At 35.1% G+C, this 14,191-nt stretch overlaps 1 protein-coding gene across 1 annotated transcript in view; it reads left to right on the top strand.

The window, feature by feature from the left end:
* Positions 1–14,191, top strand: part of LOC148306966 (uncharacterized) — a 124,538-nt gene that overhangs the window by 95,181 nt on the left and 15,166 nt on the right. The window contains exons 41-47 of the mRNA XM_088264131.1: positions 1,439–1,633; positions 2,673–2,790; positions 3,494–3,678; positions 4,542–4,678; positions 5,787–7,506; positions 8,263–8,376; positions 11,948–12,046. Coding sequence (XP_088120257.1) covers positions 1,439–1,633; positions 2,673–2,790; positions 3,494–3,678; positions 4,542–4,678; positions 5,787–7,506; positions 8,263–8,376; positions 11,948–12,046 — 2,568 coding nt within the window. The remainder of the gene's footprint in view (positions 1–1,438; positions 1,634–2,672; positions 2,791–3,493; positions 3,679–4,541; positions 4,679–5,786; positions 7,507–8,262; positions 8,377–11,947; positions 12,047–14,191) is intronic.

Here is a 14,191-nt window from a genome sequence, read left to right as displayed (position 1 = left end):
AAGTAATTTTTTCACTGTAATATTTATTCAATATAACCATGGACTGGTACCTGAAGCGGAGGGCTGATCACCTTTCCTTCATGTGTAAAACGATCATGATAACACTGCGTTTATAAGACACAGTGCCCTATGCACCATTGGAGTGCGGATAAGGGTTTTATTATTATTATTATTACAACCAAACTGGACGATGCATTGAGTAAGTAGTTTTGGATCATCGTGTTGCTTTTGCATACTAAATATGAAATTACTGCCTCATTCAACAATTTTAAACTAACTAACTAACCATCACACCACTTACCGCAGATGTAAGCAGAGATAATAGAAGCCAACTAATCTGTCAAATTGCAAATAGTATTTGTCTCTTCGTCATTCATGCGTCTCCTCGTATATGCTTGGTGATTATTCCGACTCCTTACGCGACCATGGCCCTAATATTTGAAATACTTGATCATGCCCAGTTTTCCTCTGTCTTTTGCCTCATTAATTTGTTTTTTTATCCTTTCTTCTCTCATTCGATCAATATACCCAAACCATCTCAACAATCATTTCTTAATTTCATCGATAATGCTTATCTCAGCCTTGCATTCTTCCCTTATATCACTATCTATTATACATCTTACGTTTACTGCAGTCTGAGAGATCGCATTTTGTCTGCATTCAGTCTACTTTCATCCTCTTTTGCCAACTCCACGCTTCACTTCCATACATTAGGGTTGGTACTCTATACCAGTGTTCCGCAAACTTTTTCTATTCAAAGTACACCTACCGAATTAAGAAATTTCAGAGGTGCATATTAACCATATTATGGTAACATATTATGTTTAATGCGAAATGTGAACCTACTTAACCTGTCCAGGAGTATGGCCGTACATGTACGGCCGATACAAAACATGATTTATATCAAAACATGTTTGAAACATGATTTATATCAAAATAATCGATGTCATATATGTAAATATATTTTTTATTCAAAAAAATATGTTGCCTACAGCATTGACTATGATAAAAAATTATAAAAAGTTTTTTGAAAAATCCAAAAAAAAACTCCCCAGATACAGTTGCTGCAAAAACTAACTCCCGGAGAGGTTAACTGAGCAAAGGCAATCAAAATTTGGAGTTATTGTGTTATTTTCACAAAACAAGACTTTTTTCCGCGGCATACCAACTAATCACCACGGTACACCAGTGTGCCACGGCACACATGGGGCGGACCAATGCTCCTTTTCTACAATGCCAATTTAGATTTCCATGAAAGCTTTTTCACAATCTACTTGAATTTAATTTAATTCTAGCTTCGAGATTTCAAATAAATAAATATTTACATTTTAATTTATGTGTTTAACAATGTGTCAAAATTTCAATGCGGTCAGTGGGTAACTCGAAGAGATTTGAAATTTTTCTCAAACTAACATTTCATTGATTGTTTTTTATGCAGAAGGTGTGAAACGAGCCTCTTTGGGAAGCAGCAGTGCCGGAGAAGGATCCGTAGATTTTCAGGCGGGTCTCAAGACTGGAAAACGCGCCTCAGATGCTCCCAGTTTGACAGACTCAAGGGACTACACATTTGAAGAGTCGGAAGACAGCATCCCTCATCCTCACCATGAAGAGACTAAAATTAAACCTGTTCTTGGTAAGAAATAATAAATAATGAGCTCTCTTTAAAATTCATAGTTGTAGATTGTACACACTTGTTAGTATTAACTTACATGCCCCATTGACAGTGATAGGGACTTTAAAAGCTTCTTCTTCTTCTGCTTGGTGTAGGCCTTGTGGCCTATTTTTAAGAGGGATTAGCCTTCTGCAATGTCGATTCCAAGCTGTCGATCCATCTCTTGGTGGTCTGTCTGCCTTTGGGTTGGCCGTACAGTGCAATGTGGAGGAGTCTGGATAGTTCCGTTTTTCTCACATGCGCATACCATTGTTTCATTCGTTGCCTTCCCCACCTAAGGACATCTTCAATCTCGCATATTTCCCTTATCTTGTTATTCCTTATTCTGTCTCGTAAAATCTTGCCAGATATGCTTCTTAGACTCTTCATCTCTGACACTCTTAAGCGCGTTTTTTGTGACTACAGTATCGGTTCTACTTTCTATCTCATAATATGAGCTCACTCCTTTCAAGAACGTCATAAATCAAAAAACTTGATTTTTCAGGAGAACGTTTTTAAAGTTTATAAATATAATACAATGTATTAAAAATAAATATTAAGCCACTTACTGAACTTTTTACTGTGTAATAGATCTTTTTAAGTAAAACCTGAAGGTATTTTCTCCATTTGAAAAATATTTTGTTTATTTTAAAAAATACTTAAACAACACCTTTTCTTCAAAATGCAAAAACAACACTTTCTGCCCTGTAGCGGGTAAATATTAAGTTAAAAATATGCCTCTTTTGCTGGGATATAGTACATTTTCTGGGCATTCCGAAAACATGCACAACTGAAAATTGATGATTTTTGATTTATGACGTTCTTGAAAGGAGTGAGCGATATGTCATGATGGGTAGCACACAAGTTTTGTAAATTTTGATTTTGCTGCCGATCTACATCTCACTTTGAAAGCATTAGTTATATATATTTTTTTTTAATCTTTTTATTACTATTCACTGATTATTTCTTATGGGGAAGTCAGTCTCAGAACTTCAATAACATTTTTGCATTCTTATTTCAGAACCGAAAGTAGACAAAACCCTCAGAAGCATGAGGGGTGACTCTTTGGATGATGTGGAGCCATTCTGTATGGACCAAGAAAACGGCTCTCCGAGGCTGCCAGGAATTATAGAGAAACAGTAAGTCAATTTTAATCTAAGCAAAAAATTTTGACATCGCTGAAGTGAAAAAATATTTTTGATATTTTGAGTGTGTCCAAATTTGTGAATAAAATAACTGATCAAATTATGAGCTGCATAAAATTGAAAATCAGGTATTTCCAAGGATGTAAAATAATCCGGTTAGGATCTTGCACATATCTAAATTAAGGGTCACTGCTAAATAAAAGCTTTCTATAGATCTATAGATCCAACTATAGACGGATCTAGTGTACTCACACGTACAGCATCATAAGATTAATGATTTATAAAGGAATTCCGAAAATTTGAGTTTTGTGATAGTCAATCATGGGTATAATGGTAAATATTAGTGCAAATGTGTAAAGTTATCACTTAACCAGCCTATGAAAGGTCAGAAGCCCTAAAATATATACAGATTTCCATATTCTTCTTCATCTTTGTTGAGATGTCAAAATATATATTTAAAAAAAATATATTTTTAAATCTTTTGACACCACAGAATTGAACATTTATTTTGTTCACAAATTCAGGATTTTTTCAACTTAGGAATTATTTATCCCAAGGTTTATGTTGATATCTCTTCGAATCGGTTAAAAAAAATTGTGCCAAAAATTAAAGTGGTTAAAACAATGTTTTGGTTTTACTTATTTTACAAAATGTATAAAATAAAATAAATATAGAATTTTATTCATTTTATTTCAAGGCGAAAGGAATCTCCAGCTGCTGCCATTTTTGAAGACATCAAGACACAGACAATTGCGACCATAGAAGACCAAAAAGTAGCCAAACCAATATCAATACCCTTCAGCTCTGCGCAGTCCAGAGAGTATTCAGTACATTCCTCACCTGATGAAGTGGAGGAAAAGATTTGCACCGAGTCTGAATCAGGTGAGTGAAAAATTCCAAATTTACAAACAAATTTATCTAGCTGACCTGCTAACTAACCATCACGCCTCTTCTCCAAAGGTATGCAGAGAGAATAGAATGCCAAAGATAATAGACAAACTCCCTGAAAACTCAGATAAAGTAAATGTATTGAAATATACATTTATCGCTAAACAATTGCCAAACAGTTACAAATAATTGGCACTAAAGCATTCAAAACTCTTATACGCACCCTATGGTGCATAGGGCACTGCATCATATAAATGCAGTGTTATCTTGATCATTAACACATGAAGGAAAGGTGATCAGCTCTTCGCCTCAGGTACCAGTCCAGGGTAATATTGAATAAATATTAGAGTGAAAAAATCACTAATAGTTATTAGCAGGCAGAGAGAATAGAATGCCATACCACTCTGTCTTTGCAAACAATCTTCGTCTCTTCTATATTCATGTATCTCCATGTACACACCCGCGAAAAAAATGTATTAGTGGAGTTCAGTGCCTTTTTTACATTTGGGTGCAAACAAAAGGAAGAAAATCAAGAATTGTTGGGTAATTTATCCAAAATAAAACAAGGTTAGTTGGATTGAATTCTACACGTATTTATGTATATGTTAATATGTGACGCGTTTCGTCTTCTTAGGACATTATCAAACACTGAGTGTTTAAGTGTTTGATAATGTCCTAAGAAGACGAAACGCGTCACGTATTAACATATACATAAATAAATGTAGAATTCGATCCAACTTACCTTGTTTAATTTTGGATATATTACCCAACAATTCAATATGGAACTCTACAAACTGTCTGCAGTTACAATAAATAAGAATGTCAAGAGTCAGAAAAATATTGTGTTTTTATTTCAGAATTGGACCAGGCTAAGGTACTTGAGATAATTGAGCCAACTTCCGATATCGAAGGAGGATTTGCCCCGAGTTTCGACACTTCAAAACTGAAGCAGGATTCCCTCGATGATGCTGACGACTTCTTCCAAGAGAGAGACGTGAGTAAAACAAAATTTTGCTTTAAATATTACCAGCGATTGTTTTCATTGCCGAGGGTACTTACAATATAATTGAAATGTAACTTTGTTTTAAAATCACTGTAATTATTTTATTATAACTTAATTATAATGTCTACTGGTTTCGAAGCTAGCCGCTTCTTTAACAAGACTGATTAAGAACCGGTTAGCTTTGAAACCAGTAGTCATTATAATTGGGTCATAATAAAAAAATTATTGTGATTTTAAAACAAAGTTACATTTTAATTATAAAATATAAAATCACAAAGTTAGTGCTTCAAATATAAATTATGTATATACAATTCTTGTTTTGTCTATAATGAGTCATGAAATGTGGGTGACATGGACGAATGATAAGTTCCCATTTTAATTCATCCACCTTAGTTATCAAATAATTAATAGCTTTTTTATTCAAAGTTTTGTTATTGAATGACTTTATGGATTTCTGTCCGCCTCCGTAGTGTAATGGTCAGCACGCTCGGCTACCGTTCTGGAGGTCCCGAGTTTGATTCCCAGGGGGGTCATATAAATATAAGTGATTTTTTCACTGCAATATTTATTCAATATTACCCTGGACTAGTACCTGAAGCAGAGGGCTGATCACCTTTCCTTCATGTGTAAACAATCAAGATAACACTGCGTTTGTATAAAGCAGTGCCCTATGCACCATTGGGGTGCGGACAAGGGTTTTATGGATATGAGGAGCAGGTTATACAGCTTTATTGTGTGATGCCAAAAGTCATTTAAGTAAACATGGTTTATGTTTGATGTGTTTTTGTGTTTTAGATTAAAAACACATAAAGAACATTGGTGATTTGTATGTTGTCTATCTAAGAGGTCTTTGTTGTGATTAGTGTGAGTAAGGATTGTTTAAGTGTCATTTGACTGTCGTGATTTTGTGATTTCTTGAATTTTTCCTATTAATACATATATGCACTATTAATTAGTGCATCACTTGTCATCCGTGCTATCCCATACTCTAGAAAAGAATAAAATAAAACATAGTGAATTTTCACATCTTTTTGTGTTTAGGATGTTATGTGTTGTTTTGAAGATGCACATAAGTTTCAATGTATTCTTTTAATTTCAGATTACTTTTGACGACGCTCCCACAACTGATTCAAAACCTGGACATACTTCTTCCTCTTCTACTTTTACATCGACTACTGTTCACAAATCCTCGACAGAAACGACGCAACACGTATCGCATACCTTCCAGGAATCCAGCGAGGTCAAATATACAACAAAGCAAGCACCAGGCGTACTGGAACAAAAAATGAATATACTAGAATCCAAGATTGATAGCGCTCAGGAAATGTTTGACGCTCTCAAGAAAAAGGTTGATGATAAAACAGAGCATGAACATCATGTTTCTGAGGGTCTTTCTGATGTCGGAGCGGCTGTCGGTGCTCCAGTAGGGATAAACATCAAAACAGAAGTGACATTGCACGAAGAACTCGGGAAACCGAGATCCGTTTCTTCATTTTCGAAAGAAATCAAACATGAAGTCCACACTTCAGAGCTGATTTCAGATTTTTCTTCAACTCTAGCTGCGTCTGCCGGCATAGCGTTCAAGCCGGAAGAAGATAAGCCTCATACTGAGAATGGCAAAGCCCTTGTCCACTCCAGTCTAGATTTAACAAAAGAACACCCAGTTTCTGAATTGCTTCAAGATGCTAGTTCCACTTTAGCCGCTTCCGTTGGAATCGATTATAAGCCAGAAAAATTGGAACCGATAACTTCAGAAGAGATTGCTCATGAGGAGCATGCTGAATCAGAAGCCCCTACAAGACATCTAACAGAGCTATTTTCCGATGCAACAATGACCCTAGCTGCGTCCATCGGAATCGACTATAAGCCAGACGAAGAGACTCTTATCCGAGCTGAAGAAACCATTGCCAAAATGCACTCTTCTTTGGACTCTGTCGAAAAACATGGCATTACTGAAAATATTGAACATCTTGATAGTCAAATTGATGCTAAAACAGAAGATTTAAAATCAGAAGTCAAATTGATAGCTGAACACCACGTATCGGAGATCATCTCTGACGCTAGCTCTGCGATTGCCGCCTCGATGGGAATCGCTTTCAAACCTGAAGAAATTGACCGCAAAGCTGACGATGTCAGTTTGAAGTCTTCTGAATCACTGGTTTCAGTTAAACGGCGTGATTCAGTCGTATCCGAACTTGCAGCTGATGCTGGCACAACGATGCTTGAAACACTTGGTATAGAACCTCATCAAGATGATGATGAAGAAGACAAGGAAACTGATTTGACCGGTTCACTTGCTGAAACGATAAAAGAAAGTGGTTCAATAGTAGCTGCTTCCATCGGAATAGCACTACCAGTTGAGAAAATCCCCAAATCAGTATCGAAAGAATCTCTCTCGAAACCCAGCGATGTTAAAACAGCCGAAGACGATAAAGATGCTGATGAAATTAAGGACAATAAAACCTTGGAAGAAGTAAAAGCTACGGAAATAGTCGAACGAGTTGTCAGAGCTGCCGAGGAAAAGGTCACTGAGATAATGGAGATAATCCGAGAGCAGGAGAAAGGTGTCCAGGAAGAAAAACCGGAGTCCGAAGCTGACAAGCTCAAAAAAGACAAGCAGGTTTCCAAAGACGAAGACGGCGGCTACGGCGATGAAAGGAGTCCTGAACATTCTCCGGAGGTCAGTGAAGACAGGGATAAGATCTTGTCCGAGATAAAAGACCTCAATCGCGCCGATAGAAGGTGTTCAGATTTCTTGGAAGGCATTTCGCAGCCGGGGGGATCACTCATCAGAATTGACACCAGTCATGTCACACATGGTAAGCACTCCATACTAATTTTCTCTAGATTTAGTTACATATCTAGAAAGTTTAAATTTAAAGAATAAAGCACAGATAAGAAAGAAAGAGGAAAAAAATCACAACTTCTTCAAAAGAAGTTGTTACTTCAGTTTTTGGATTCAATCAAAAATCTGAAAAACTAACCATCATGATGTTTCTCTGCAGGGATAGGCAGAGAGAATGGAACGCCACACCAATCAATGATTGTAAATAGTTGAAAGTGGTCAGTCAGAAGTCGGAATTATCGGAGTATGTGTGCAAAGAGATGCCTGAAAATAGAAGATGAAGATTGTTTTCAATGACAGATTTGTGTGGCATTCTATCATCTCTGCTTACCCCTGCCAAAAGCGGTCAATTAGTTATTTTGGTACTTAAGCTTAAAATTAATATTGAAGATATGGCATGACAGGAGACATTAAATACTTGAAAAAAAACAGATTAGGTTAGGTTAAGATACGACGGGTAAGGTTATATCAGGTTAGGAGTCAAAAAGTGGTCTATATTTCAATACATTTTCTTTTTCTCATAGTACCTTGGTGAGTGTGTTTATCTACAACTTTTTTACATGTGGTATACTGTTTATGAGTCAAAAATGGTCTATGTTCTATTACATTTTCTTTATCTCATAGTGCTCTGGTGAGACATTTTGTCTACGATGCTTGTATATGGAGTAAACTGTATACTGATTGATCTGTCAACATAACCTCAATAGATGACCATGGCTCTTTGTTCTAGAACTTTCCTTGAAGTTCTCCAAGACCCCGCCCCCGTCACCTGTGGACCTCATCCAAAGGGAGAGAGCTGCAGCTACCACCGCTCAAATAGACGTTCCAGGACAGCAAGCTAAAGGTAGGAACTGTCACGAATACCACCACACTTACCACCATTTGCTTTAATGACAATTGTGGAGGTCCTCACCAAAAAGTTATATTTCCAATATGGCACAAGAAATGGCCTTCAAATGCAAATCTGTTATGTTTACTATGTTCTATCAAAATCTTAACCTGTTGACCGGGCGGGACGCATAAATACGTCAAACGTAAACAATATCGGGTACGGGTAGGACATATGAATACGTCCTTGAAATATATGTTTATTATATTATATATATATATATATATATATATATATATATATATATATATATATGGACGTATATTTTTTGAACAACAAAGGTATTAGTCATCCATAGACATGAATTTAAGACACAGAGTTAATCAGTATTCGCATCCATTACAAGTTGCGTAATTGGACAGCGGACCGCCCAGTTAACAGGTTAATTAAAGTTGCGACAAAACGTGACCAATCCTGTGTTAAACCAATATAATATATAAACCCTTATCCGCACCCCAATGGTGCATAGGGCACTGCTTCATATGAACGCAGTGTTATCTTGATCATTTACACGTGAAGGAAAGGTGATCAGCCCTCCGCTTCCGGTACCAGTCCAAGGTAATATTTTTTAATAAATATTACAGTGAAAAAATCACTTATATTTATTTGACCCCCCCTGGGAATCGAACCCGGGACCTCCAGAACGGTAGCCGAGTGTGCTGACCATTACACTACGGAGGCGGACAATATAAAATCATTAAATCGTACCAAAACGTAACGATTTAACAAGCTAGAATTCCTAATTACTTAAAATCATTTTTAATGGAAATGTGACCTTTTGGTGAGGACCTCCACAATTATTGCTAGTGATAATGTCTTGCGTTAATAATAACCCAGCCTTACCTATATAACATGAACTAACCTATCCTAGCTATTATATTATACTTAAATTTAAAAATATATATTCATTGGCATATACTGTATTTAAAAAAGATATTTATTATATATATTTTACAACTATGTATGCCATAAATGATTTAAATAAAACATTTGTTTTTCATTGATGAACAACTTTCCAAAACTACAGTTAGAAATACAGTGATTATTATTTTTCTGTCAGATATTTCGACGGCCCCTACGTAAAGTACTCTATCTGCAAATCTGTAACTTTACAGGAAAGATTTTTTTAAAATTTATCTGAAATTCTAAACTAGTATTATAAAAAAAAACTAACTAACCATCACGCCGCTTCCCCGCAGGGGTAGGCAGAGAGAATAGAGCGCCACACCACTCTGTCCTTGCAAACATTCTTCGCCTCTTCCACGTTCATGCATCTCCTCATACATACCCGCCGATTGTTACGACTCCTAACCTGACCACTTTCAAGTATTTGGCATACCTGATCGTGCCATGTTTTTCTCGGTCTTCCTCTGCTTCTTTTCCCACTAACATTCGCCTAAATTTGTTGTACCGTTCTTTCGTCACTCATTCGTTCCACATGTCCAAACTATCTCAACACACCTTTCTTAATTTTATCGATAATGCTTATCTCAGCTTTGCATTCCTTCCTTATTTCACTATTCCCACATCTATCATACATCGTTTTGTCGCACATTCTTCTGAGAGATCGCATTTCGACTGCATTCAGTCTACTTTCATCCTTCTAGGAAGGAAACTAGTATTATACATTTAAAAAACACGATAAAATAATGTATAAATCGTTTAAAAACTTTATGCTTTGTCAAAATTAAGTAGTTAGCGTTTTAGGAGTTAATACGCCTGAAAACTAGGCATAATTTATTTTATATATGTTTTTTGTTTGTTTATATTAATAGATAACGGTCAGTTAATAACATATACTAAATATCTCAAAATTGACAAAAATGTAGTTAGAGCACTTTACATAGGGCACATCGATTTTATATACATTATCTCAAGTATTATTACATAAATGTTAATTATCTGAAAGGAATTTTTACATTGATGTAAATTATCTCTCACGTGTCATTACATAAATTTTCTGACAGATATTTTTTCTATAAAATGAATTATCTAACAGATATTTTAACTATAATGTATAACAGATATTATTACACTAAAATTAATCGTCTTATAGTATTTTTTACACCAAAATTAATTATCCAACAGATATTTTTACAATTATTTGAATTATTTAACCGGTATTATTACATAAAAATTAATCAACATATAAATATTTTAACATCAAAATTAATTATCTGACAGATATTTTTACAATGTCAATTACGGCTGTCCAAGCTCAAAACACAGTATAGGACATTTATTTTGTAGTACGTTTTTTTTTGCATTTTTGTACTAAGTAGATTATACTTAGTCCAAAAATGCAAAAAAAAAAACGCACTGCAAAAAAATGTTCCTTACTGTGTTTTAAGTTTGGACAGCCGATTATCTGAAGGGTATTTTTGTATAAGAGCACGGTATATTTGCACCCACAGCTTTACAAATAACTGACTAATGTATGCCAAAAAAAAAACAAAATTATATTGTTTGGTAATTTTCTAAATCAACTCAACAAATTCTTACACGCAAGCAACATAATTATGACTATTTTTATAAACATATTTTGTCAAAAAATTCTAAAAATGGAAGCCGTTTGCTTCTAAATCAGTCGACATTAATAATATTTTCATTAATTGATTCGGCAGGAATTTTTTGGTTAAATCTACTCATTTTTAATTTAAATTTTGCTTGGTAAACAAAACTATTTCTTAAAATCCATTGTGACACGTATATCGATGCATTCCGCATCATTTTCAAACACAATATGTGTACCATAAGTCTAAATTTTAGAGTTGTATCGTTGGGACGTTGAAGGAGGAAGAGGGGGTAGGAGCTGTTCCTTATTTATATTTATTTATTTATTTTTTATCAGTGGGAACATAGACAATAGGGGTGAGGTTTTTATTATTTACCCAGTAAAACTTAAATTAAAAATAGATAGATATTACCATAAAGTGACTGCGGAATCAATTAATAAATAAAAGGAAATAATTTATTTACTTTTAAATAATTGTATGAAAAAATATTCACCTTCTTAGTGTAGTGGTTAGTGCGTTTAGCTACCATGCTGGAGGTCCTGGATTCAATTCATAGTGGGGTAGAAATAAATATAAGTAATTTTTCACTGATATACTCAATTAAAACATTAGTATCGGGCAGTTTTTTCATCAACCCTGTCCATAATTAGTATACTTATAAGTGTCGTAAATTAATCACAAGTAACCACGAATCCAAATCCAATATGTACAGTGTTTTATGGCATTTCGCGCTCTACCAAAAGTAAGCAAATCGAACCCTCATAAGCGTCTCCTGCTCTCTACCAACAGCATTTAATATTACCCAGGACTGGCCATCTTGTCTTCCTGTAATTAACAATCAGTGCAATACTGCGTCCATGTAATATAGTACCTATGAACCATTAGAATAAGAAAAACCACTGAAAAGGTGATGCAGACGCGTCTGAATGAAGGCGCCTCTGGGCTGTTTGCGTTTTGGGATCTGTTGAGTTGAAATGTATCGCTAGAAAGGGTATTGAATTGTCACATAGGTCCTGATGCAACCGTAGAAGTATCGGGCAGTTCTAGCAAACTCTCTCCTAAGGACGTTCGCCTTTCAAGAGATTTGGACACTGACCTATTGCAAACTGGTATGCTAACAATAGTATAATGCCAAAATCGCTTTCTCATACGCAAATCACATTAATTCCTTTAATTAATTTATTTTTTACAATATTTTATAATATCTTTTATTTCTCCTAAGCATTTCGTTCTTCATCCTTTTTTAAATTTTTTAAATGATTAATATTTGTGTTTTTATTATTTACACAAATATTTCAATTTCATACTATTTCTGTGAGCCTGAGTGGCTCATTATTAGAAATAGGTATCAAATCGTGGTAGAGTGGGTTCGAACCGAGAAACTCTGGCTTAAGAGTCCGTGACATTAATCACGGCACCACAACCCGACACAACATATATTTACATTACATACAATTCACTTTATATTTACCCAACGACTGCTACAAACTCTATACAACAAATTCCTGAAAACTTAAAAGCCATGACATTTACACCAAAGTATATTTTATTTATTTATTTTTATTATTTTACTGCTTGGTGTATAGGCCTTGTGGCCTATTTTTAAGAGGGATTAGCCTCCTGCGATGTCGATTCCCAGCTGTCAATCCATCTCTTTAATGGTCTGCCTGGGAGCCATTTATGTTGGAAGTCTGAATGGTTCCATTTTCCTCACATGTACATACGATTGTCTTATTGATTGCCTTCCCCACCTAACGACATCTTCGATCTCGCATATTTATTTTATCCTGGTGTTCCTTTTTAAATTTTGTAGACTCTTGCCAGATATGCTCCTAAGAGTCTTCATTTCTGACACTCTTAGCGTGTTTTTTAATACTGGTAAATATGACTATTATATAACTTTCAAAAGAGAATTTAGCTTTGCACTTATTTATTATTATTATTACAAATAAAAATTTTTAGAAAACTGAGTTTTTACGTGCCAAAGGCACATTTTACAATTATCATTTATAAAATTTTGTGAAAAGAAAATTGTTTATGGCATGCAATCAAATATGACATGTCCGAATGATGTGATCTATTTCAAATCTACCTACCTTATCTTCATCCTGGCTTCATCCCAACTTATCGTCTATATAGACTGTTGGGTTCAGGTCTCCTCAACCTTAGGTTGTAGGTCCCTTTTATCATATACAACGTCACCTAGGCCATGTCTTCGAATCATGTTATCTTTCTGTAGCATCTATGAATTCCTGTAGATGTCTTTCAAGGAAGATCCAAAGTGATCCATCTTAACAAAGGTAATGAAGAATTTGGAAGTCTGGGCATTCACGGGGCTTACGACCGTCATAGGCCGGTTTAACTGATCACTTTACACACATGTAACATTCACCAATTCTACCCATGATTGACAACCACACTATTCAAATTCTTGGAACTTCTAGACATATTGATTTAACTCGAAACATTGTGTTTTTAATTCACTAGAGACATCTCTCATCATACCTTAAGTTATTTTTTGACATCTCATCAAAGATGAAGAAGAATATGGAAGTCTGGGCATTTACGGGGCTGACGACCGTTATAGGCTGGTTTAAGTGATCACTTTACACACGTGTAACATTCACCAATTCTACCCATTATTGACAACCACACTACTCAAATTCTTGGAAGTTCTATATATATGAACCAATTTAGAAACCTTGTTCATGAATCACTAGAACTTCACTAGAGACATCTATTGGTAAGATGTAAAATGTTGGACACACTCAAAATGTTGTAAATACCTTAAGTTAGTTGAAATTGTATTTAAGTTACCAATAACACACTTTATGACCAACATACATATACCAACAAGATCAAAAAACTTGAAACACATCAAACAAAATCAAATAGAAGTAGAAATAGGCTTAGGAAAACTTAGCATGACCAAGTATGTGAAATACTTGCTCATGCAATCAGTCAGGTCAGGTGTCGGAATAATTGGCAGCTATGTATGAGGAGATGCATGAATGTGGAAGAAGTGACCAATATCACACTTAATGACAACATACATATACCAACAAGATCAAAAAACTTGAAACACATCAAACAAAATCAAATAGAAGTAGAAATAGGCTTAGGAAAACTTAGCATGACCAAGTATGTGAAATATTTGCTCATGCAATCAGTTAGGTCAGGTGTCGGAATAATTGGCAGCTATGTATGAGGAGATGCATGAATGTGGAAGAAGTGACCAATATCACACTTAATGA

The sequence above is a fragment of the Brachycentrus maculatus genome, unplaced genomic scaffold (assembly GCF_059751285.1).
Source record: "Brachycentrus maculatus isolate JH-2025_06_01 unplaced genomic scaffold, ASM5975128v1 h1tg000216l, whole genome shotgun sequence".
Classification (NCBI taxonomy): Eukaryota; Metazoa; Arthropoda; class Insecta; order Trichoptera; family Brachycentridae; genus Brachycentrus; species Brachycentrus maculatus.
Note: the sequence above shows the minus strand (reverse complement) of the source record. Positions and strands in the feature narration are given on the sequence as shown.